At 44.0% G+C, this 27,144-nt stretch overlaps 1 protein-coding gene across 1 annotated transcript; it reads left to right on the top strand.

Moving 5' to 3' along the window:
- Nucleotides 1-4,357: 4,357 nt before the first annotated feature.
- LOC147733075 (uromodulin-like) lies at nucleotides 4,358-26,333 on the top strand. The gene is made up of 5 exons (XM_086958916.1): nucleotides 4,358-4,537; nucleotides 5,359-5,519; nucleotides 7,369-7,617; nucleotides 16,648-16,804; nucleotides 26,266-26,333. Exons 1-5 carry the CDS (start codon nucleotides 4,373-4,375, stop codon nucleotides 26,290-26,292), a joined length of 759 nt encoding a protein of 252 aa, XP_086815042.1. The 5' UTR covers nucleotides 4,358-4,372; the 3' UTR covers nucleotides 26,293-26,333.
- Nucleotides 26,334-27,144: the final 811 nt, after the last annotated feature.

Below are 27,144 nucleotides of genomic sequence, written 5' to 3'. Positions count from 1 at the left end.
TCGAGCTCACGTGCAGCGGGAGGTGCAGCTTCAGAGCACAGGAACAAGAGGACGCTTCCTTGGCTTGTCGCTCCTTTTATCCTTCTTCGGGAGGGCGTAAACCCGCCTCCGCCCGCCTCTGGGGGCGTGGCTGGCGGCTTCAGTGTCTAGGACAACCCGCTCATGGGCGGGAAAAAGCGTGCCCCGGCTACGCCGCTTTGGGCATACCAGCCGAGGCTCGCCTCCCGCCCAAGATGGCTTCCCGGGGGGATCGGGGTACTCCACCATACGTTCGGGGGGACTGAGTGGTCGCCCCTTTCCAGATGTTCAAATCTCCCGCCGGAAGTCAGCTGCGCAGTGCATCTATGTGTTCGCAATTGTTTACTCTTACAATGAGTGATCGCGGGCCCTTATGACGTATTTGCTATTAAGCGTCTCGCAGTGCAAGATGGCGGGACGCTATGACGTACTCGCGGTCCAAAAGTCTTGCGCGATCACGCAATGACGTACTCGTGGTCCAAAAGTCTTGTGCGATCACACAGATCGAAAATGGCGCAGCGCACGCAAACCGGGAGGAAAACAACTCGGTGAACTCAGAATCACGGTAAGTCAATGTCGCAGACGCGAGATTGGAATTTTGAAGCGCGACCAAGCAAAAAAATCCACCAACTCGTGACAATTTTGCGCGATTCGCAGACCACGAAATTGCCAAAAATTAGCAAATTCCGCAAGCGGAATGGATTTTCAGCCCATACTTATTTGTAAAGCAAAACTTGCATTTGTGTTCAGACCATCATTCTGCCTGACACGTTTCAGGCCTCCCGGCCCTTGTTCACGGGCTTAAATGAAAACTCCAAAGAGCATAATGTGGCTCCTTTTCAAACGTGCTACTTTGTGCTCGGAGGCTTATTGGCGGGAATGAAAGTAAATTATACCACTGGCAGGCAAATTACCTTGGCTCACTTTGTTCGTCAAACGCTAGTGACCCTGGGCCAAGCTAACCTCTGGGATGACCCTGAGGCTGTGTGTTCCTTGATCTCTAGGAAAGCGCTGAGGGATTGCTACGGGGGATTAAAACTGGCTCAACTTCGAAGCAACCCTTCTGCGGGTAAATTGACTACACTATTCCTGGAGGTAAGGGACCGGTACAGCTTGGAGCCAACCTTGAACGAGATCAAACCGGCACTTGCAAGAAATTTGTTTTTGAAGTTTCGACAAGGGGTCCTACCACTCCGCCATTTCACAAATAACTTGGGTTGCCGGCATGTGACTGCCCAATGGAATCAGAACTCCATGTTTTTTTTAGCTGCCCAGGCTATAATAAAACAAGAAAACGGTGGGTGGTCCAGATTTGCAGAAATGTAGGGACCAGACGCTGCTGTGAGGCTTTTTGGAGATTTAAACATAACACTAGCCTCCCGATTGTGTATTCAGTTACCGGTTTCCTATTTTCTATGTGGTGCACTCGTACTATTTTCTTAAAAGATAAACAAAGTCACAACAACAAAAAAGATCAGAGCCAAGTATGAATGAAAGGAGGCCTGTACATTGTATTACATTTGTTTTCATGCACAAGCACTTTGTTGTTAGAAATTGTTTTTAGTCATAAAATTAATTAATCATTTTATATGAATAGATTTTTCTTTTCTTTTTTACCCATGAATTGATGAATAGATTATATCATATAAATGTGATAGGTCATGTTCTGTACCTTCAAATCACGTGTTTTTATTCTATGTATCTGGACTTGTTCTGTTTTTTATATCCCACAAATTGTAAATGTACTTGTCCACTTTTAACTGTACTTTGAAGGTCAAATTGACCGAAATAAAGTTTCTTGAACTAAAAATGATAATTTAGAGAAACAAAGCACACCCGCTGAGGGGTATAAATTGCATAGATACTCTACAAGTCCCACAATTCATGCAGTGAAGTTTACTCACCTGAAAGACCCCACTGAAGGACAATAAATGTAGTCAGCATGTGGGAAAAAGATCCTGCAGTATGCTGTGTGGAGTTTTCATTTAAGCCTGTCAACAAGGGCTGGGAGTGTGTCTCTGCCTGGTTGTGGATTGACTGTCTATATCTGAAAGTGATAGTATCTGTGGAATGTTTTGACCCAGGGGAGGAGGTGAGACAGCAACAGGCTGACTTGCATCCCAAGAGTAGGAGGGAGGAGTAGCCCCTGGAGGTGACGAGGCCTGGGTTGCTCCCATAAAACAATGAATCCATCTCCTGGTGAGTGATTAAGGATCCAGACCCCCACTACCAAAGGAAGAAGGTGTCACTGGCAGGGAGACACCCAGAACTGATTTGGACAGGGGTCAGTGCCCCCCTGAACATAAAGACTTTGAGGGTATAACTATGAGAGCTGAAACCCCTAAACGTTGGGATTGGATTGATCAAGACTGAAAAGGATTGAAACTACTTCTTGGTTAAGAGGAACCTCTGCCAAGGAAGACACAGCTGAAGAGACTGAAGGAAAGGACTGACCCTTGCTGGGTGTTCTGGGGCTGGCATGCAGTTTGCTGATTCAACCAAGGAGAGGCTAGGGGACTTTGCTGTGTGCTGTGTCCCCTGCTAGAAAGGATTTTGCTGTGTGCTGTGTCCTAAAGTAACTTGTCCTCAAGGGCCAGAGGAGAGCTGGCTCCCTGTTGTGGAAACTCAGGAACACAAAAGTTTTCATGAGTGTCTCAGCGACGCTGTGTGCATATGCTTTTTGCAGCCTGAGACCCTTGTAAGAATTGCTCTGTGATTGTTGGCCCCTGGAGTCCAAGCGAGTCTCAGCGACACTGTGTGCATATGTTTTGTGCAGCCTGTGCCCTTCGTGAGGATTGTCTTGTGATCGTATGCACTTGGAGTCCAAGTGAGTCTCAGCGACACTGTGTGCGTGTGCTTTGTGCAGCTGAGACCTTCCAGAGGATTGCCCTGTGATCGTGCACACCCGGTGTCCAAGTGAGTCTCAGCGACACTGTGTGCGTGTGCTTTGTGCAGCCTGAGACCTTCGTGAGTATTGCCCTGTTATCATGCACACCTGGAGTCCAAGTGAGTCTCAGCGACGCTGTGTGCGTGTGCTTTGTGCAGCCTGAGACCTTCATGAGGATTTCCCTGTGATCTTGTGCACCCAGAACTCAAGTGAGTCTCAGCAACTCTGTGTGCGTGTGCTTCTTGCAGCCTGAGACCTTTGTGAGGATTGTCCTGTGATCATGTGCACCCGGAACCCAAGTGAGTCTCAGCGACGCTGTGTGCGTGTGCCTTGTTGCAGCCTGAGATCTTCGTTATCGCCTACGGCCCAGACCGGCATCCCCAGAGGAGCTGTGCTGCCAGCCTGAGCCTGCCGTTGCCAGAGCAGGACATCGGAGTCCCAGTCACGAGAAGAGGAGAGGAGAGGAGAGAGGTTGAACCCCCCAGGTAACATGTGTCGCCGCCTGGGGCGTGGTTCGGGCTCGGAGAGGGATGCTCTCTGCCTCTCCTGTTCTTGCAGTCCGAGCCTCTGCTTCAGCTCGTATCGCGGCCCGTACTTGCTGAGGAGTGGCAGTACCAGGGCCTGAGTGTAGAGCTGCACCATACCCGTGTTGGGTGCATATGTTGATGGAATCTGACCGCGAGTCAGTACAAGTGGCAGAGAGACCGTCTAAAGCACTGTGATCGGTGCCGAAGCGTATTACACATTGCATTCTTTCTGCATTGCGAACTGCCTGATTGTTGCATTACGCATTGCATTATTTCTGCATTACGAACTACCTGATTGTTGCATTACGCATTGCATTATTTTGGTATTACAAACTGCTTGATTGTTGCATAACGAACTGCATTATTTTTACCATGTGAAGTGCCCGATTCTTGCATTATGAACTGCATAGCATTGCAATAGGACTGCATTGGATCATCTAGAATTGCTCATTAATACCGCCAGAACCTACAAGGGCTGGCTGGCCTAATAACCAGCCAGAAGGAATATTACAAATACGCATGTGTTGGATTTATATTGTGTGGTCTCATCGTAAATCTTTTTATGTAAACATATACTTGTTTTTTTTTATGAAACTCGTGTGGGTCCATTTGTGGTGTCATCATTGGGTTACTGAGAGCATGGTTGCAACTACTTTACACACTTGCCTTGAAGATAAGCCTGGCTGCTCGTGCCAAGCTACCGAGGGGGTGAGCAGGGGCTATCTGAGAAGGTGTCCTTCCTTTCTCTGACGTGGAAGCAAAGGTCCCTATTTGGTCTAAGGTACCTACATCAGCCAACTAGAGACTCCCAGTTCTAACTTTCACCTTTCGTTTATGATCCTCACCTGTTGCCTGCTTGTGCCTCTGTTGAACTCTTCTGCCTCTGTCTTCCTCTACAGTTTTGCCTCCAGACCCCATCGTGCAGTGCCTCTCAGGCCAGATGAAGGTGAAAGTGAGCAAGTGCCAGCTTGAGAAGAGCAGGTTTGATTCGACCAATCTGCACCTTCTGGACGTGGGCTGCACAGGTGCACGAGTGGTTGATGGCACTGCCCAGGTGGTTGTCTCCGCCCCCACCTCCTCAGCAGTCTGTGGAAATCAACTGACGGTGAGAGCAGCTTCTGCTCAGTCGCCCCATACATGCACGACCGATCCTTTATGCGCACTGGGTCATTAGGTGCGGTAGGGAAGTGAGCACCCTAAATTTAAAACACATTTTATAAAAGCTCAAAAACAGGCTGGCTCGAAAGGTTTTCATGGACAACTCCATGTTCACGGGCAATCACAGGTCACAGACAATGAGACGTACGCTCCAGTGGTGTAATGGGACAACCTTTCCGCCCTTCTAGTGGCCTGAAGGGACTGCTGAATGTGATCTAAGTCCCATATGGGGTCATCTGTTCAAAAAATATCCCCTTCATTTCTTGTCACTCGTAATCAGCAAGAGTGGTTAGATCCAACTGTGTGTGAAACTATAATCAGCATTAGTGAAATGGGGAAAAATGCATTATCTCGTAAATGTATGAAATTGTGGATGAAACTTAACTATGCAGTAGGTGAAATGAAATCATCTTGCTTTTGTTTCCAAACTGGCGGAAGTTTCTCCTGCGGCTTTGCACAGTCCTAGTTCAAATGGGGTTCGTCATTGTTCCAAACCCTGCACCTTGTTGCCTCTTTAGCAACCTCTTAGTTAATATGCAAGAATTCATCTGATGAAAGAGTCCAGCAGACTCAAGGATGCTGTTCTGTGCCCTAATAGGGACCCCCATCTTCTACCCTCATGGCCTGGGCACCCCTCTGATCTCCATGTATCACCCACCATGTGTCTGCCCATCTTCTTACAGCCCTTTCTGTGTCCCATCCCGATCTGCCATTACTACTTTTTTACCTGAATGCGTGATCTCTTAATGTCTCTTTTTTCACATGCAGTTCACCAGCACCCATATGTTTTACTCGAATAATCTCACAATCCCGGCAAAGGTGGATGCGTCAGGGCTCGTTGCGAGGAACAACGTTTCTTATGCCTTTTCCTGCGCATATCCTCTCAACATACCCGTCTCCCTCGCAACGACACTAAACGTAACAATGAGGTGAGTATGATAGGGTGAGTACCTAAGAGTTGTGAAGGGGTGTGCACGTAAAGAGTGAGATGGGCCGATCACACAGTAGCTGTGATGGGGTGATCATAGGATGATTGTGATGGGTAGAGCCCGTAATGAGTAGGATCGGAGGAGGACACAATGAGTGTGATGGGGCGAGCATGTAATCTGAGTCATGGTCTGAATATAAAATGAATGTGATGAGATCAGCATGGGACTGTTTACAATAAGAGTGTAACGGGACGAGTATGTAATATTTCGGATGTACTGACTGCAACATGAGCAATCGAGTGTATAGGCACTTTATATAAATGCAGTCTTGGTCTTTCACAGGTGACCCAGCCTTACTCCACTGCAGGGCAATTTTACACTGACAGTTTCTCTGACCAGCCAGTCCAAAAATAAAATATATATCAGTGGACACTGGCTGCTGGTGGCACATTTTCCCTCTGTTTGAAGAGAGTATATCATACCTTCATTGGTCAGCTACTGCAAATGTTTCTGTACGTGTGAGCTAGTAGAGATGTCAGTGCGCAAAAGTGCTTTGTTACAGTGAGCTGCAATGTAATCTGGTTCCAGGTGAAGTCTTCCATTTGAACGCTTGGGGGCGGGGTAACATGCAATCCAATATGGCGTTTGGGTGGAAATAGCTACACAGTCTCCATTTGGGCATTTAAACAAAAAGATGGGTCATTTATAAATGTTTACTTTTACTCTAATTTTCTTTCTTGCTTTTGCCAAACTTATGACCAATTGCGTTTAGTAGCAACGCAATGGAAGAACACATGCATTTGTTTGAAATGTGCAACAGTATAACATTGTAATTAATAATAATTTATAGGGAGGTAACTACACACTCCTGTCATGTTTTTTTTTCAGTTCAGTGGAAGTCGTGTGTTGTTCATTGTCTGGTAAAAATGATCATTATTTCCAAATGTAGGTAGAAGCTAAACTTTTCCCCAAAGAACTGGCAGAGGTAGATCAGCAGTGCCCAACCCTAGTACATGCCAGATATTGTCATATGTAACCAAAGACACATTTACATGCAGGAGATCTAAAAGAGAATCATTTATACATTCAGGATTTTTTCCTGGAAATGTGGCCTGGATAGGGACCACCTTGACCAGGCCTGACTCTTGACTTGTGAATGGCTCTATTCCTGGCTTTATATTTACAGCCCATTCCCCTTCTCCCCTAAGTGGCGCGGTGAAAGTGCCAGTACAAATGGTTCACGATCTAGGGCCTCTCCTAAGGAATTCTGGACTCCTATTGATCTGTTATGGTGAAAATATCAGTTGATTTCACTGTAGCTGTCAGTCGGTGTCTTTTGGTTTTAACTGGTGGTTAATTTAAACAATACTTTTGTTTTTCCTCAGAGGGACATTAGAAAGCCCAGTGTTCAAATGTATCCAGCGAAAACCATTTCAACTGGCAAACCGTAATCCCCAACACGGCCAAACGGACCCAGCTCTTTAGAACCCGCCCCATATTAACATATTTGATCTGTCATGCTGTGTGTGGGGGAAGGCTGAGTGCATCGTAGATCCAGGAGAGTGGGATCTATACCGCATTTTCCGGATAAGCACTTTTTATATCAATGATTTCCATTCAGATTATTTCCATATAAATTATCTTGTGTGGATATCGCAATATTCTTCTTTGTATCAAGCTGTTCTGGACCTACCTTGGACAACCTTTGTAAAAGAGCTGTGAGCGTTTGTATCCTGACATTCCCTCGCTGCAGCCGGTGGTGTCTGAACGGCAGAACATGAGAGAACAGATGTCAGTGGCGCATTCAGTAGCAGTAGTGACAACTCACTCTTGTCTTTTACCATTTCAGTGTGACAGACATCCCACTCCCTGGAGGGGTTGGTGCAGTGACGGTTTTCATTGTCGCCTACACGGATTCCACCTTCACCATCCCTTACACCGATGCAACAATGACTGTCAATGTTCAGGACCCCCTGTATGTTTCTGTGTCGATACCAGACCTCGATGCAACAATATTTTCAGTTTTGGTGACGCGTCTGTACGCCACAGGGACCAGTGACCCCAACGCAGCCCAGTCCTACGACATTATCACTGACGGGTGAGTACCGGAAGAGAACCACATGACAGCCTCTCAGGAACAGGACCGTGGGGTCGAGGAACTGACCAGCCACTTGTGTTAGGTAGGGCAGGCTGCCCAAGTGTAGACATTGGGTCAGGGTAAAGGTGAGCAGGTCTCCTTCAAACGTTTCCATCTCAGGGTTTTAAGTGGGCCGGCTCCTGCCTGTAGTTCTAAAAAGCAGGATCCTTATTTATGAAGGTCCTGCGCCGCCGGTGTGTCACTTTTAAAATGGGAAAAAGTGACGTACTAGTGGCGCAAGGCCTTCATAAATAAGTCCCCAGGTGTCGAAACGGGCCCATTTCGGGCTCCCTTTTATTGTCCTCACCCTCCGAGTGAGAAAAAAAATTCTTCATTTCGCAGCAGTACTGTCCTTCACTGCCTTTCATGTATCTTTAAAGAGACTCGTCACAGTTCTTTCACAATCTCATCATTTCAGAACTGAAGCATTTTAACTATTTTATACAAATAGTAACATCGATTTTGTTAATATCTATGTAAGTAATATCGAAGTTACTAATATCAAAGTTACTAATATCGAAGTTACTAATATCTATGTTAGTAATATCGATGTTACTAATATCGATTTTTATATGATTGTTATGTATATTATTATGTATTTAATATGTATTATTTTTTTTTTAAATGTAATTTAAGTACATTTTGTATTTTAGTACCGTAGAGGGTTGTGGGTTTATTGAGGAATAGGGTGGGAAGTATTTTAATTATACTAAATTAGTTATTAATTTATTAGGAATTATAAATTAATTTTTAATTAATAGGTAATGAATTTTTATTAATTAGTAATTTATTTTAATTAATTGATCAATTAATAATTAAGTTCTGTAGCGGGTTATGGGTTTACAGGGGAATGGGGTGGGATGTAATTTAATTATAGTAAATTAATTAGTAATTTATTAGGAATTATAAATTAATTAATAATTACTAGGTAATTCATTTTTATTAATTAGTAATTTATTTTAATTAATTGATTAATTGATAATTATGTTCTGTAGCTGGTTATGGGTTTACAGGGGAATAGGGTGGGAAGTAATTTAATTATAGTAAATTAATTATTAATTTATTAGGCATTATAAAGTAATTATTAATTAATAGGTAATTAATTTTTATTAATTAGTAATTTATTTTAATCAATTGATTAATTGATAATTATGTTATGTAGCGGGTTATGGGTTTACAGGGGAATAGGGTGGGAAGTAATTTAATTATAGTAAATTAATTAGTAATTTATTAGGAATTATATATTAATTATTAATTAATAGGTAATTAATTTGTATTAATCAGTAATTTCTTTTAATTAATTGATTAATTGATAATTATGATTTGTAGCTGGTTATGGGTTTATAGGGGAATAGGGTGGGAAGTAATTTAAATGTAATTAAGTAATACTTGTTTTATTACTTGTGTTTGGCAATTATATTATTGTTAATCAATAATTAATTGGTAATTAATATTTATTAATTGGTAATTCATTTGTATTAATGTATTAATTGATCATTATGTTAAGTGTATTATTTTATTATTGGTGTTTGTTGTGTGCTCATAGGGAAATAGTGTGTAAAGTAATTGATATGTAATTAAGTAGTTATTACATTTATATTTGTGTATTGGTAATTAATTTATTGGATATTAATTTTTCATTGGTAATTATTTTTTAAATAATTATTTATTGGGATTTGTAAATAGTTTAGATTTATTTAATACATAATATTTTTAATATTTTAAAATATAAATTTATTTATAAGTATGTTATTTTTAATGTCTAGATATCCAACACTTTCCCTATTGTTGCACTCTCTGGAGTTGGAATAGTAATTTTTACCCCTACGCTAGCCAACACTTTCCCTACTGTTTCACTCTCTGGAGTTGGAATAGTAATTTTTACCCCTATGCTATCCAACACTTTCCCTACTGCTGCACTCTCTGGAGTTGGAATAGTAATTTTTACCCCTACGCTATCCAACACTTTCCCTACTGTTGCACTCTCTGGAGTTGGAATAGTAATTTTTACCTCTGCGCTATCCAATGCTTTCCCTACTGTTGCACTCTCTGGAGTTGGAATAGTAATTTTTACCACTACGCTATCCAATGCTTTCTCTACTGTTGCATTCTCTGGAGTTGGGATAGTAATTTGTACCCCTACGCTATCCAACACTTTCCCTACTGTTGCACTCTCTGGAGTTGGAATAGTAATTTTTACCCCTACACTGTCCAATGCTTTCCCTACTGTTGCATTCTCTGGAGTTTGAATAGTAATTTTTACCCCTAAGCTATCGAACGCTTTCTCTACTGTTGCACTCTCTGGAGTTGGAATAGTAATTTTTACCCTCCTGCTATCCAACGCTTTCCCTACTGTTGCACTCTCTGGAGTGGGAATAGTAATATTTAGCCCTACATTATGCAACATTTTCTTTATTGTTTTTTTGGGGGGAGTTTGAATAGTAATTTTTACCCCTACGCTATCCAACGTTTTCCCTACTGTTGCACTCTCTGGAGTGGGAATAGTAATTTTTACCCCTACGCTATCCAACACTTTCCCTACTGTTGCACTCTCTGGAGTTGGAATAGTAATTTTTACTTCTACGCTATCCAACACTTTCCCTACTGTTGCACTCTCTGGAGTTGGAATAGTAATTATTACCCCTACGCTATCCAACGTTTTCCCTACTGTTGCACTCTCTGGAGTGGGAATAGTAATTTTTACCCCTACGCTATCCAACATTTTCCCTACTGTTGCACTCTCTGGAGTGGGAATAGTAATTTTTACCCCTACGCTATCCAACGCTTTACCTACTGTTACACTCTATGGAGTGGGAATAGTAATTTTTACCTCTACTCTATCCAACGTTTTCCCTACTGTTGCACTTACTGGAGTGGAAATAGCAATTTTTACCTCTGCGCTATCCAACGCTTTCCCTACTGTTGCACTCTCTGGAGTTGGAATAGTAATTTTTACCCTCCTGCTATCCAACACTTTCCCTACTGTTGCACTCTCTGGAGTGGGAATAGTCATTTTACCGCTATGCTATCCAACACTTTCCCTACTGTTGCACTCTCTGGAGTTGGAATAGTAATTTTTACTTCTACGCTATCCAACACTTTCCCTACTGTTGCACTCTCTGGAGTTGAAATAGTAATTATTACCCCTACGCTATCCAACGTTTTCCCTACTGTTGCACTCTCTGGAGTGGGAATAGTAATTTTTACCCCTAAGCTATCCAACATTTTCCCTACTGTTGCACTCTCTGGAGTGGGAATAGTAATTTTTACCCCTACGCTATCCAACGCTTTACCTACTGTTGCACTCTATGGAGTGGGAATAGTAATTTTTACCCCTACGCTATCCAACGTTTTCCCTACTGTTGCACTTACTGGAGTGGGAATAGTAATTTTTACCCCTACGCTATGCAACATTTTCTTTACTGTTTTTTTGGGGGGAGTTTGAATAGTATTTTATTTCCTCTGTTATTTAATATTTTTTGTTTTGTTTTACTTAATGTAGTTTATAATTAATTTTAGAAATATTAAAAGTAAAATAATTTTTTTACTTTGTTTTGTATAATTATTACATTTTTATTTATGTTATTATCATTATGGTTATAGTTGAATTAGTAATTTATAATATTTTTTATTAGTTATAAGTTTTTACAATATTTATTAAAAGTGATTATTACGTAGGTTTATATATATTATCTATTATATGTATTTGTTTAATTTTTTTTTAATAAATTATGTATATTACTTATTAATTTCAAATAATCTAAAATATGTTTAACTATATTTATTATATTTTAAAGTACTTTTTAATTAGTTTAACATATTGTTTTTAATTTAAAAAAATATGTTTTTTCAAAACAATATTTTTGACATCTATATATTTTTTTCGATATATTTGTACTTACCTTGTTGTAGATAGGATGTCGATATTGTTGACATCGATATTTTTGTTGCGATATTTTTGTATCTCGATAATCTGACTTTCGATATTCTGTCATAGATCCTGCAAATGCAACTAATAACCATTGACAAAGCCAATATTCCTGGCTTGCTGTAGGTGTGATTTAAGTTTAATATTATATCTGGATGCAAAGACAGAAAGATGCATCAAAATATCATACGGGAGGCCCATAATGTTAATCAGAGAGTTCGAACAAAGAGGCAGATTTACAAGCCCCTTGCGACAACTTTACGCCACAGTTGAGTCACTTCTGTGATGCAGCAGTGTCGTAAACAATACACCACGTTGCGACATATTTACAACGTGACGCATTTAGGTAGATGCATCATGTTGTAAAGGCTTGCGCTACATTATACCGGTGTCAGGTATAATGTATTCCGGGTGGGCGTTCCGACGTGAGAAAGCCTCGTAAAAATGACGCAGTGAAATCTACAAGATTTCACTGAGTCACTTTTACGATGCACAGCATCAAAACTTTAGGCCTGCTTGAAACAGGCGTAAGGAGTGACGCAGCATGTTAAGAATAGGTCATCCTAACCATTGCTGGAGTTGCGTTGTGCTTGGGACACAACTCCAGCAATGAGCTGCCTTTACGCCAGAAGATGTGTCATGCATCTGTCTATCCTTGTGCCATGGTGCGCCGAATTGTAAATGCAACGCGTCCATGGAGGCACAAGGGTTTTTTGTGGGACACAAATTCACTGGCGCATCTCTGCTAATATGCAGAGATGCACCAGTTCTTGTAAATATGCTCCTTAGTGTTTCAAGCCACGCTCTTAATTATATCAGCCACGCCCTTCCAGAGACCCTCCAGTTTTTTGAATTCCACTTAAAGCCCTGGTCCATGTCAAGGAGAGCTTGAGAGAAAGGGAGTGCAGGTGGGGGTAACTGAAGCTACAGTTTATTAGTGCATACCAGATACTTAAACTTAACTTATTGAATATTGACATCTGTTTAAGAAGCTACACGCTCTTGAACTGTTACAGTTTAAATTACAAACACACCATGTCATATCAGGATGACAAATTAGGTGAAAGGAAAATGTGTGTGAAAGATAAAAAATGTGACCTAGTGTGTGAGTATTCTAGTCGTGTTTTGTTTTATATTTGTACTCCGACATGGCCTCCGAACACTATGAGCGCTATATATATGCCTAGCCACCACATAGAAATGTGGAAATGACCTTGTAAGTTTCAGTTTGACACTTGGTAAATCATATGCATGTTTCCACATATAAGAAAAAACAAATTGGGGTTAGAAATGATAACCCCGAAAGTTGTAATATTTCTAATGAAAAGGCTGGTACTAGTAAATATAATATGCTTTTTATAAAGACATTGGCTTTGTGGTAATAAAGAACCTTCAAGGCAAGTTAAGAACGTCCGGCGTGAGGTTACACTGAAAGTGTACGAGAGTCTGAGACAGAATATCTTTATTGTATATGCAGCTATAGTAGTAGGGCAGAAGGTGACACTCAGACCCTATTACCAACACTGGTTACACATCTCACCTGCCCTTGGCCTGAAGAAAAGCGTACAATCTTTAAAAAAAAGTGCAAAGGTGCCTTCCACTCACTTCCACTCTCAACTTGTACCCTGGGTGGGAAGGATCATGTGCTTGCAGTTTCTCCACTATGAGGTGAAGCACACGCCTTTCTGCAATGTATGGTGAGGTGGCCGGCCCAAAGTGTAATTGGTCCTTCTAACGATTTTCCTGTTGTGTTAACTGAAGCGTCTACTTGTTGTTCCTGCAGTGTAAGGTGATGTATTCTCCTCACTGTCCCTGCAGTGTGAGGTGAAGTATCTCCCCCGCTGTTCCTCTAGTGCAGGGGTCTTCAAACTGTGGGGCGCGACCCCCAGGGGGGCCGTGGACCGATTCAAAGGGGGTCGCGCCTTCCCAGTCATACTTCTAAAGGCCCAAGGGCTTCAGCCCTCCCTCTTTCCCCGTCCTTTGTCTCAGCCCGGCTGTTGCACTGCTGGGGGCTCAGCCAGAGGTGTAACACATGCCCCCCTCCCCCCCCCCCGCAGCTCCGTGTTGCTGGGGGAGGGGCAAGTTCCAGGGGGGCCCTCAGCACAGTCCAGTGAGTGCCCGGCCACCAGAAACCCAAGGCTGCATTCTCATGCTAATGCCGGGCGCCTCGGGTGGGGGCTAATGGCTGAGTACTGGGCGAGGTGAAAGTCCAAACGTGCTGCTTCTCCATCCTGATAAACAAATGCAGCACTTGACCTCCCCCTCGACCTCCTCCGGCTGAACAGGACACCCCACCTCCCTAAAGCCGTATTCGATGCAACAAGTCAAATCAGGATTCTTTTATTTCTCAAAGCCCCTACCAGTATTACAAAGAGGAACATGCAGTAACTGAAACAAAAAAGTCAAAAAGTAAAATTCCTAATTGTAATGTTAAAACGGATCACGGACTACCCTTTAAATATAAAGAAACCCTTTTGTTTAAAAATATAAAGCTTCCAGTGCGTAATTTGAACTAAATGTGCTTCTTTGAAGGCAAAATGCACATTTTCAAAGCCGTGAATTGTATTTTGAAACAATGCGTGTGTATTCCCCAATGGAAAAGGCGCATTTTCAAGAGAAGCTGGCATTCCTACAGTAGAAAGGTGTGTTTTTGTGCGTGCCATGCTTGCGCAAGGACGAAAGGTGTGTTTTGAGGCGATGTTGCAGTGCAAGGATGAAAGGTGTGTTTTGGGCGGTGCTTGCAGTGCAAGGATCAAGGGAGTGTTTTGTGCGATGCTTGCAGTGCAAGGATGAAAGGTGTGTTTTGGGTGATGCTTGCAGTGCAAGGATGAAAGGTGTGCTTTGGGCGGTGCTTGATGTGCAAGGATCAAGGGTGTGTTTTGTGCGTGGCATGCTTGCGCAAGGACGAAAGGTGTGTTTTGAGGCGATGTTAGATGGATGGGTGGATGCATGCATGATGGGTGGATGCATGATGGATGGATGGGTGGATGGATGCATGAATGATGTATGGATGGATGCATGCATGATGGGTGGATGCATGATGGATGGATGGGTGGATGGATGGGTGGGTGCATGAATGAATGATGTATGGATGCAGGATGGGTGGGTGGATGGATGGGTGGATGCATGAATGATGTATGGATGGATGCATGCATGATGGGTGGATGCTTGATGGATGCATGGGTGGATGGGTGCATGAATGAATGATGTATGGATGCAGGATGGTTGGGTGGATGGATGGGTGGATGCATGAATTATGTATGGATGGATGCATGCATGATGGGTGGATGCATGATGGATGCATGGGTGGATGGGTGCATGAATGAATGATGTATGGATGCAGGATGGTTGGGTGGATGGATGGATGGGTGGATGAATGATGTATGTATGGATGGATGCATGCATGATGGGTGGATGCATGATAGATGGATGGGTGGATGCATGAATGATGGATGGATGGGTGGGTGAATGGATGGATGCATGAATGATGTATGGATGGATGCTTGCATGATGGGTGGATGCATGATGGACGGATGGATGGGTGGATGGATGGGTGGGTGCATGAATGATGTATGGATGCAGGATGGTTGGGTGGATGGATGGGTGGATGCATGAATGATGTATGGATGCATGCATGCATGATGAGCGGATGCATGATGGATGGATGGGTGGATGTATAAATGAATGATGTATGCAGGGTGGGTGGATGGATGGGTGGATGCATGAATGATGTATGGATGGATGCAAGGTGGTTCGGGCTCGCTCACTGCGCTCGATCGCTGCGGTGCAATATGCAAATTAGTTTACGCCACACCACTTTCAAATGTCACCAGCCGCCCCTGGTGGCAGCACGTATTCCTGCGGAGTGGAAGGCCCTGCACAAAGGTAGACTAGATATCTTTTTGATGTTAATTGCTGTGTTTTGGTTATAAACTGGTACTGATGGGGGGAAATCTTTCCTCCGTGAGATTCTGTGTGTAAAAATTTTCAAAATAAAGAAGCAATGCTATCCTAAAATATGTGGCATCACATAACATCTTTTACATTTTCTACCCACACAATTTAGTCAAGCGTGTTGCGAAATTTGGTCCTCACCGCCTCAATTCCAGCAGCCCTGCCTACGGGTTTAGACATTTTTGTCAGGAGGGGGTCCTTACATCTCAAAATGTTGACAGGGGGGTCTCGGCATCCAAAGGTTTGAAGACCTCTGCTCTAGTGTGAGGTGAAGTATCTCCCTCGCTGACCCTGCAGTGTGAGGTGAAGTATCTCCCCCGCTGTTCCTCCAGAGTGAGGTGAGGTATCTCCCTCACCGATCGTGCGGTGTGAGGTTAGGTATCTCTCTAGCTGTACTTGCAGTGCGAGGTGGAAAATCTCCCTGTTGTTCCTGTAGTGCAATCAGGGCCGGACTGGCCGTTGCGGGCACCGAGCAATCCCCTAGTGCGTCGCAAGGGTGGGGGCTGGTTTTGAGGCATAGCTGCAAAATCGGCCCTGTAACAAAATCGGCCAAAAACCGGCCCCGGCAAAGAGCTCGGTAGCACCCCCAACCTCCCCCTGGGGCGCCTGGCCGAGCACTTTGCCAGGGCCGGTTTTGGTTCCCAGTCTGGCCCTGAGTGAAATGTGAATTATGCCTGTAGTGCAGTGCGAAGTAACCTATCCTTGCTGTTGCTGCAGCGTGAGCGCTGCGTAAAGTATATGACACTTACTGAACCGGCAGTGTAAGGTTACGTGTCGTGGGTTCAGTGTTCCTGCAGCTTTAGCTTAAATGTCTCCTATCTTTTTCTGTCATGTGGGGTGAAGTAGGACACTTGTTAATCCTGCAGTGACTTTGTCTTTTGAGTGGGACACAGAAAGAGCTGCATCATAACGCAGAGCCCAACCCTTGCTTCGGGTTTCCCCGGCCCTTCTTTATCCTGCCCAAGCCTTACAGACTGGGTACAAGGAACAGAGCAGTGGCTGTGGATGCGCTGTAGCAGTCTGGAGTCAGGACATAAGGCTCAGAGTAGGGCCTGTGGTGAGTGTCTGGATGGGACCCCTTCTAACCCTCTCTTCTGCCTTCTCCACAGGTTCCCCAGTGCTCAACTGGGTGACTTATTGACCATCGTGAAGAACGGCAGAGACACCGAGGCTCGATTTAAGATTGATACATTCCTGATCATGGGCATGGACAGCCTCTACCTCCATGCTGAAGTGGAGATCTGCACCAGCAACCCTTGTAACCAGGTAAGGATCCAGGACTGAGGCGTGAGCCGCGTGGTGTCCCTCGCTCCATGCACCTTCGGGCAGGGGAAAGAAAATGGTGGTAAGAATGGCAAATAGGAAGAGCCTGGTTTTGAACAACCAAACTGGGGGATGGAGGAATTGATCAGGGTCAGTGCAGTGTAATTGAGGACTCCCATCGTTAGAGGTGCAGTGCTGATGTAGGGGCAATCACTTAACAGTCACTCATCATAACCCTCCTTCTCCGAAATTACGTCGCCCTCTCGTTTCTGCGCACAACTCCTCTTATATACCTGGGGACAGTCAAACAGGAAACCACACCAGATACCTCAAAACACCCCCTTGCACAGCAACTTCCTTATGTTAGGGGTCCAAGCTCTCCCCGCAGGTGTACTACTGCAACCCCAGTAGTTCCTGACCAATCTCAAAACTCCTACCCTCCGTAGCATGTACTCCCCCAAAACACTGACCAATGAGCACCATCTTTTCTCTGTTGATAGCCCGTTGATAGGTGCGCTGTGCTCCACTTATATCTGGTCCATGGGTTTGTGCTGCCCTCCACTGATGCACTGATGGCGGATTCATAGCCATGTGCTCTCCTCTGTTGGTGCTTTTGTGCTATTCCTACACAGCTGGATGCTGTCTTTGTGCTGGGCTTCGCCGGGACATCACCGGGGGACATCGCGCTCTGCTGCAATTCACCCTGGTGGGACCTTGATCGCAGGGTGCAACATACTACTTTACCCCCTACCTCGCCTGGCTGTCACACATCCTGGTGTGACTCCAAGCCCCAGGGTGCAACGCGCGCCTTCCCACCACTGCAGCTGAGGGGGAGGCGCTCTCCATAGTCCTCAAAAGCACTGCCTTACCCACAGCGGCACGGGATTCTGTCTTTGTGCGGGGCTTCACCGAGACTTCTCTGAGGGCATCTCGCTCTGCTGCAATTCACTCTGGTGGGACTTCGATCCCAGGGTGCAACATACTGCTTTACCCCCTACCTCGCCTGGCTGCCACACACCCTGGTGAGACTCCAAGTCCCAGGGTGCAACGCATTCCTTCCCACCACCGCAGCTGAGGGGGAGGCGCTATCCATCGCGCTGAAAAAACGCTGCCTCATCCCCCACAGGGCGGGCCGTGCCTTGGCCGCGCCCAGGCCAAGGGCGGGCCCGTCCTTGCCCATCATTGCCAGGAAGAGGCAGGGTAGGGCCACCTCTTTTGGCTTTGTTTCTCAGGACCGTATCGGGTAAGACATTGTTGGCCTCCTATTGTGATCCAGGGCCCAGCTCGTATTGAACTTTGCAATCTGATCTAGTGGATTTTTACGGAAGCAAGCTGGGGCGAGCACATCTAGTTTGACCTTCTAGACTGCTCTAAAATTTGCATTTGTGGAGAGTCTTGTATACCACCCTCTGCAATATAATAGCTAGGGTTGATTCTCTGCTCTCCCTTTAATAAAAGTCTTTTATTATACTCCAAATGCTTAAGTTTATAGTTATCTAATGAGCAACTGTCTCCTTGTGCATCCACGGTAGACTAGGCTTAAGTGTAAGTGTTGTGGGTCCTAGCAAGAGGGACATTCTAGGCCTATACCAAAACTTACAATGGGGAAACGCACTTGCGCTGCCAAACAGTCCCTCCAACAAACAACCACCTCCCCCTTGCTTCCCCGACCTCTATCGATAGAATGATACAGAGGGCAATAGGAGTGGTAACCTCAGAAATCAAACTCACCCCAGATCTTTGCCTTCCATTGACAAACCAATCCACTTCAAGAACCCCCACCCCATCTCCATTACCTCAAAGAGAAGTGCCCTGGGCATCTCCTTGACAAGAAGCAGCCCCCGAAACAGTATCTCGTAAAGGGGGTGCTACTCTTACTTTACACAAGACCGGAAAGAACAAGCAAACAAATGGGGGAGCACCCACGAGTTAGAAAGTTAATGGAGGGCCCCCGACTAGCGTGGTTACCTCCAACTTAATGGGTGGTTGTACTGTTAATACCCAAACCTAATTGGTCTATCCACTCTGGGCACAGCATATGGTTGGAGATTTATTGGCTCAGTTCAAAATTATTATAAAGGAAGAGCTTGCTCCTCTAGTAGATCGAATACAAAAATTGGAAACATTGGGGGACATTAGGTTAGTAAATACGGGTAACAGCCAAACCCTACCTATTTTGAGGGGGACTGACTTTAGTTGCCAGGTAGATACTCCCAGCCTGACACCCCCAGACACTATAGGGTTTCAAAGGAGCCAGGACTCCACCAACTCACGCAGCCCCAGCTTGCTCCATAATCAAACTAGCAGGAGTGACAAAACTGTTAAGTCCCATTTATTAAGATCAGGTCATCAGCAGGCACAACTTTATATGACCCATACAACAAACATGAATCCCAACCCTGAGGCCAGGAGTGATCCCTTAGTTAATACTAGGCAGAATTAAAACAATATTGCTACTTCCCTACTAGGGCCCAGTGAGTATAGAGAGGGGTATGTAGGAGGAGAGAGTAATGCGGGTAATACAAAAGTGATATTACAACCCAATATAAATCTGTCCCCAGCCACATCTCTTTGCGTCATCGTGCTGATAGGGGTACCAGTGCTAAAAAATGGCCAGCGAGAGTCATACCTGGATGTTATGAACAAAAGCTTGTTCTGGTTGGCAAGGCATAGACAAGTCCCTTATGACTGGGCAGGAGAAGTTTTACTGGTCCGCAGAGTTGGTTGGGTAGGAAATAGCTCCAAGATGAAGCAGGGAGACTATAGTTGTAAACTTGAGAAATCCCCAGACAATTTGCTGGCTTTCAAGCCAGGAAATTAGCCCCAAAAGTCACACACTGATATCCAAGCTCTACCATCAGATCACTTTTATTCACGCCGACACATAACCGACAGGGCTAATACCTCCTTAGATCCCGCCAGTCGACCACAGTACCGCCAGATCAACAATTGTAAGTAATAGATTTGAGGGCCTAGAAGAAGTGGATTGAATAATTGAGAGAGAGGGAACAGGCCTAGGTATGAGAACTGTGGTGTATCGTGATGAACCAGAAGAGCCCAGATGGGCCCATACAGGTCAGTTTAGTAGCCGGGGGCAGGGACAGTTATATGGGGTGTGGCCATGACAACTCAGCAGCTAGATGACAATATGACAAGGTTAACGGTGGAATCCCCAGTGCCAACAGCCCCCCCAACCCCTGATCCACCAAACCCCAGCAATGCACCACAAAACAATAAGCCAGGATATTAGATACCTTCCCCACGGCTGCAACAAGGGACACACAGGTTCATGGTGCCCCCATTGTCAACCAGAATCTAGGTAGGAAGATAAAGGACCTATCCTGGAATGTTGCCGGCCTGAAAAGTAAATTGTCTTTCACTGATTGGGGAGTTTTTGTGGATCAGTTCGATATCTGCCTGTTCCAGGAAACAAGGGTACGGCAAGACTCTTTTAGGGTTGGGTTTGTGCCATTTACCATCCCGGCTACCTTGGGAGGGAGGGGTAGCCCATACAGGGGTCTATGTATCTGGGTAGGCACACACCTTGGCTACTCAGCCAAACAGCTGGACTCTGTCCAATGACATCCAATGTGTAGTACTTAGTTTCCACACTAAGCTGGAATTGGCTCTTATGTCTTATCAACATCTACTCCCTCCCTGTCAGTGTGTGCAAGGAATCCCCAACCTTTGACCAACTTAGCTCCTTTTTCTCCATTGTCCCCCCTAACACTTGGGTGATATTGGGGGAGATTTTAATTGCCAATATGAGCCTCCACTGTCCCTAGTGAGGAGGATGCAAATGTTCTACCCCTGAACCACAGATCCCCCCAATTAAGGCTTGGACACCGCTGGCAACCCAGATTAATGCATTTACATTGACCCATTCCCTAAGAGCATGTAATAGTCACCCAGTCTTGGACACTCCTGGCAACCTAACATTCAATAGAGTGGCCCAAGCCTCCCTCCTTGACTACATTCTAATGGGGACGAGGCTTTGGCATAGAGTTCATGACTTTCTTGTCCTTACACGCCATGACAGCAATCATAATGCTTTATCTCTGGTATTTATCTTGCAGGAAGCTAGGAAGTGCCCCGACCACTAGTACCCCTGTATATAACAGATTAACACTCTCCAATAATAGGAAGAGAATAAAATGGGCGGCAACACAGCAGTCTCCAGGAAAGCTGTCCACACTATATGCAACAGTAGTCCCGGTTTTGATAGAACTAACAGAAGTGGCTGTATCAGCGGGGCCAGCAGTTCCCATGAATAAAATTTCAGATTTGCACGCAGGATGGGTATCAAAGCTGGCTGAATATTTTATACAGAGGTGCTACAATGAGGGAAAAAAAAGCTATACAAACATGGCTTAACAATAGCTCCCATAAGGCAAAACGGGCTCTACTAGAAGCCATTAAAGCTAATGATAAGCCACTCGTAAAACAAATGAGGGCGCTGTATAAAGAGACCACATGCTTAACAAAAAAGACGTGGGAAATCAATAAATGGGATGCCTAAAAATTGCCCTAGCCTCAAAAGATCAATAAGAGTTCTGGTCTATAGTTAGCACGGGCAGTTGGGAGGGCAAGCCAGTAGTAGAACCCAATATAGCAGCAGAAGTATGGGAAAGGCACTTCCAGGCCTTGTACACAACAAAGAATATTTCAGGCCACGTTGATTTACCGGTATTTCTGCATCGGGATAATCAGGTAGACGTCCTAGAGTTTACCCTGTCTGAAGTGGGTAATGCAATAAATAGGCTCCTAACGGGTAAAGCACTTGGATTGGATTAGATTCTGTGGGATCTCTTCCGGCACGAACCGAATATCTGGGGACTTTACCTTCAGGTCCTATTTAATGCCATCTTGAAGGGTAAACCGATTCCTGAAACCTGGTCAGGGACTGAAATAGTTCCAATTTTTAAGAAAGGTTCCCCCCTCCTACCAAGCAATTACAGGCTGATCAGCCTGATTGATGTCACACAAAGCTTTTTGCACGGATAATCCTTGATTGCCTCCAAGGGTGGATGGACGAGCATGGGATATTAAGTCGATATCAGGCCGGATTCAGGAAGAACACTTCCACCGTTGACCAAATATATAGACTCCAACTTATATTTTGGAAAACTGTGTGAATGGAGGGTAGCAGCCTCTATTTGATCTTCATGGATCTCAAGACAGCTTTTGATCTGGTGCCCAGGGTAAAGCTATGGGAGGTACTCAGAGAAATGGGGATCCGCCCCTCCCTGTTGACCACACTTATAAGACTGCATGAGGGAAATTTTGCCCAGGTAAGGTGTGGGAAAAGAGGAGACCTGACCTCACGTTTTCCAGTTGACAGAGGAGTAAGACAGGGCTGTGTGCTTGCACCAACCCTGTTTTGCCTCTTTGTCAACGCACTGATTGCCCAATTTACTGAGGTCAGGGACAATGACGCCCCCAAACTGACAGGCACTAATGTACCAGCAATTATGTTTGCTGATGACACCCTCCTAATGTCAAAATCCCCTATGGGCATCCAGAGGGTTTTGGATAGCTCAGCCTTTTTTTGTAAGAGCAGGGGGTTTGAGATCAATACTCAGAAGACAAAGTTCATTAGTCTTCAATCCGCCTAAAACACTGCGTCCCAACCCTACTTTAGAGGGCACCAGGTTGGACAGGGTGATGACATTCTAATATATAGGGGTCACCCTGACAGAAAACATGGAGTGGGGCCCAAAAATTGCCAAAACTAAAATTTTGCTAGCACAGATTACTGGAGGCATTATCAAACTATTAAGAAACTCATCTTCCAAACCAGCCGGGCCCATAGTGGGGATTCACAAGGTGCAAGCCTAGGGGGGCTGCAATGCATGGAGCTGAACTATGGGGGCACTGTAACTGTGGAGACATGAGTAAAGTAGAAAACAGTTTTGTGATACAGATTTTAGGTCTCCCTTCCAGTACCCCCTTCATCCCTTTACAGCTGGACTTAGGAATCTGACCCATCGGGGAGTAGTTAGGTCTCAGACCCCTAACCTTCTGGGGCGGACTATGGGTGACATCGGAGCTGGCAGCTTACAGAGAGGAATTGAAAGAGATACTGAGCCTCCCAGGAGTAGCACAAATCTCTTGCTTTATCCATATAAAAGAAGAATTTTAATCTCCCGTCCCAAACTAGTAAAAGCCTACCAATTGTGTAAACTAGCAGAGGTGCAAGGGAGCCCGTCAATTCAATTCAATTCAATTCAATTTATTAAAGTTTTGGAACTTAAAAATTAGACACCAATTAATATATAAAGTGCAATAAAACCATGTGGTAAAACAGCGGAAACAAGACTGTAAAAAATGTCAACATATAACAGTTTCAAGGGATAAACGTTTGGGATTTAGCAGCCAGCAATGAGGAAACAGGGCATATCCAGAGTTGTGCAAATAGCAATTAGAAAGCAACCGAGACAACTAAAGCACTTTCAAGAAGCAAAGTATGGAATTTGCAGCAAACAATGAGAGAACAGAGCATTTCCTGAACTGTGCAAATAACAAATAAAAGCAGCCTAATCATGTACAAGTTTACAATTTGGGATAAAAAATTGAATAATTAAATAAGCAACAGCCTATAAAATAAGGACCAAATAGTGCAAAATAAATTCGTAATCAAGAGAGGATAAAATGACTAAAAAGAAGATCAGCTGTTCAGAAATTAAATCCGACCTGGTACATAAACAGTTAAAATACATACATTCTTTAAAGAAATTAAACAATTTTGCACACACAGCTTCATTTTTGGGATTAAAAAGAAAGTTGCGAGCTGAGGCTACGACCTTAACATCATTTTGTAAAAACATCGGCCTAAGCGAATGACGACGATGAAAGGCCAGTGCCGGACAAACAAACAAAATATGATCTCAGCTCACAAAAATTGCAATTTTTTCCATTTTTTGAATTCTGGGACCAATATGCTGTTAAATCATTTAGAGGTAGGAGATTAAATCTAAATTGGGAAAACCAGCGTCTTGTTCCATGATCTAGGTTCCAGGTTAATGAGGCAGTTTCGGGGAAGTAGTCCTTGCTATTATCTTTAATCTCTCCTTAGTATTACACAGCACAATATCTCTATTAAAGCTCATCCTCCCTCTTCAATTTTTTCACGAAGGATTTAAATTCTGATAGCGGGAGGGAAATCACAGATTCTTCGTGAACACAAAAAATGTTTAAAGCCAAAGAGAAATCTCGACCTAAAGAGTATTTCCCCCCCCATACCACCAAAAATGTCCTTACAACGTAAAACTCTGGAAATACCTTGAATATAGGTGCTTATTAGTCCAAATTCCAATCTAATAGCAGCTGAATAAACTAGCCTATTAAAATTACACAATTTACGTGACAGGACATCTGATGGCTAAATTCTTGACTTTGAAGGATGAATACAGATTTTAGCTCTTTTTAGATGATATCTACCCATTTTTGGCAAGGAAATTATACGTCCAGTTCAGACTGGGCACCTTGCTGCTCCGTGTCTTTTACTGTAAATGATCAAGCGTGGCCTGGCGAGAGTGTCCAGCCTTCAACTGGGAGGAAGAGTCAGAAATCCATGTTATTTTTTTTTTGCCCTTTGTACATTGTGTTGCGGCATCTAGAGTTTGAAAGCATGACACCTAGAAGCCCATTGTTTTTGCTGAGTCGCGATTCCTGACCTCAATGTGGCGCAGGCGCTGGTCTTTTGTAAATATGCCTGTGCAGTAATTAATTGCCCAATGTGCCGGATTTTCTAGGATTGTTCTAGGGGTTTGCTAGGGGGTTTTGAACTTCTCTTTAAACTTTTTATCATTTTTAACTTCAAATCCTATTAAGTTTTTATTGTATGAAATTCGTACATCTCTAGTTCTTATGATGGCTAAAATGTAACTGCAACAAACTACCAATGCATATCTAAGTGATGAAATGTGTAATGTTATTCATACTAACTCTAGTCTTGTCAACATACTGGTGGGTTTTATCAGGTGCTGCATTTTAAGGTTACTGCCTCTTATTTTGTACCCACCCTGTACATGTATTATTTTTTTTATTTTTAGCTATGAGCAGATCTCACCCTCCTGAACTGTAGTGCACTGTTTATTGTTTATTCTTATTCTTGGTATGCTTTTATGGGACTGGACTGGCTATTCCTACGCTTTGATCATTGATGGATAGCTGTGTGCGACCCGGGAATCCTGCAACAACGTTTCATCCCCATACCAACCCGAGGGGCTGGACGGGTTTGGTACCATTCCTTTACACCGTGGGTGCACCAGAAAGTGTGGACTATCTGTTCTAATATATGCTTTACCTCTCATTGGAGAGCTTCATCAACATCGCGAGGGCTCATATTATCCTTTGATCCTCGTGTGCTCCACTTAAGGTCCCGCTTTTGATGACGTTGTTGTTCCGGCATCCCTGAGTTATGGACTGTCCATTAACTCCGGTGGCGTGTCCTCACCTGCTTGCATGTGATCAGTGCGCCTTGAAGAAGGTGAGACCCATACTGGGGTCACCTACCGAAATACACGTCGGCGCTAGAGTTTCCCTTTTTACCTGTTGTTCCCCCCTTTTTTGTATTCACCCACATGTTGAGTCAAAATTCGAATTTCTACAATGAATTGTGTCATCAACTGCTTGCTTAGTTGTTGATTAATTCTGAAATTGACTTACGTGTTCCACTCCTATCGATGTTATAGAGCCATGTTTGGCCATATGTTACAAGGGTGCGTGTGTCTTCGCATATGTTTATACTGTTAATTGGAAAACTGTGAAACCTCACTCCGCTGGACGTTTGAGTATCTATGGGTATGGCTTTGTGTGAACGAATGTGTATGTGTGGTGTAGGATGCACTTGGACTATTTTTGGTACAGTACCTTTATTATCAATGCTACAGTATACTTATTGAATACATTTGATACAATTTTTGATAATTTGTGTTTTTGTGGATCATATGTTGGAAGGCCAGCGTTTCATGTTCTATTATTATCAGTGACGATTAGCACTTTAGATGATCTACACAGACAGGGATATTTTGCTTTGATGCTACTGCTCTCTTCTGATGGCTGATTGGTAAGCATGTTTTGTACTTCACTGATGGATTGATAGGAGCTGTTGACCTGCGCTGTTTGAGTGATTATCATCCGCTGTCCTGCACTGATGAGTATTTGACAGCCGTGTGCTAATCTGATAGGTATGTGTGGGCCTCTCCTAATGTAATGATGGCTGGTCGATGGCTACATAATGTTCTGAAATAATGGCTGAATGGCAAGCTTATTTTGCATTCCCTTCACGGTGTAATTGTGAATGGCAGGCCTGTGTTGTCCTCCATTGGTGGTGGATTAATAGGTTGTCTTCCTCTGTTGGTGGTTAATTGTACGATGCTACTTTGGTCACTGATTGATAGTTCTGTATCACTATCCAGTGGAGAGAATGCTGCTGTTTAATTCCCTCTTTTGCTTTGCAGGCCTACGACAATTTTGGCATCCACTGAATCAGAACAAGTTCAGTCTTATTGTCTGGTGGACTTTTCAGCGAGGTGTGTAACATGTTTTTCCTAATGTTCATGTTTCCAAGCGTGAATGACAGCCATAGTGGAAGCTATCCAAAACAGCTTACTTCTCTTTTTGTTTCAATAAATCCAAACATTAAAACATAATACAATTACAATGAACCTAATTATCTGCTATGACTGATGTATGCAATGTAAATACGCAAGGTAACCCTGGGCCCGGCTATGGTGCAGGGACACAATCAGTGTCATGTTATCTTCCTTTCTTCACTGTAACATGAGAATGTTTGCTCATGAAGAATCCATGCAGCTGTTGGAGACTCAACCTCTTTGCCTGATTATGATGAAGTGTGTAACATGACTTCCATCTAAAAATGGTGATGTCCACCCCACAACTCTCTGTATTCTCTAGCCTCCTTTTGCCTCCTTTTGAGCATGGGTGAAAAGAGTGTTCCGGGTGAGGGTCCACCATTGGCTACACAATGGGGAATACTGATGCTGTGGACATGCTGCCGCCAGCAATGGTATCAGATCCCCCCCAATTTATGGCTGCTGCCTGGGTACTATTTCCAGTGCTGGTCCTTGTGGGTAAGACAGCCTTGTAAACCATGGTGATCGTGCACAGAAAAGTCTCAAGTTGTGCTTGATATACAAGGAGAAAACTCCTATATTAAATGGATTTTTCAGTGGGTATTGACAATATATCACAGGTATGGGAGCTATCAGCCTAATTCTTGAAGCCTAAATCGGCTCGCAAAGGGCCAGATTCTGAGAATCTGGCCCTTTGCGAGTGCGATGTTTGCATTAGGGATTCAACATCCCAAATGCAAAAAT

The sequence above is a fragment of the Lissotriton vulgaris genome, chromosome 2_1 (genome assembly GCF_964263255.1).
Source record: "Lissotriton vulgaris chromosome 2_1, aLisVul1.2, whole genome shotgun sequence".
NCBI lineage: Eukaryota > Metazoa > Chordata > Amphibia > Caudata > Salamandridae > Lissotriton > Lissotriton vulgaris.
This window is presented reverse-complemented; position numbering and strand designations above follow the sequence as displayed.

What these genes read in the sequence shown, in the direction of transcription:
- LOC147733075 (XM_086958916.1), top strand. Translation starts at nt 4,373, where the DNA reads ATGAAGGTGAAAGTGAGCAAGTGCCAGCTTGAGAAGAGCAGGTTTGAT. An exon ending in TACGACATTATCACTGACGG is followed by an intron (nt 7,618 to 16,647) that starts GTGAGTACCGGA and finishes CCTTCTCCACAG; the next exon opens with GTTCCCCAGTGCTCAACTGG. An exon ending in CCAGCAACCCTTGTAACCAG is followed by an intron (nt 16,805 to 26,265) that starts GTAAGGATCCAG and finishes TTTGCTTTGCAG; the next exon opens with GCCTACGACAATTTTGGCAT.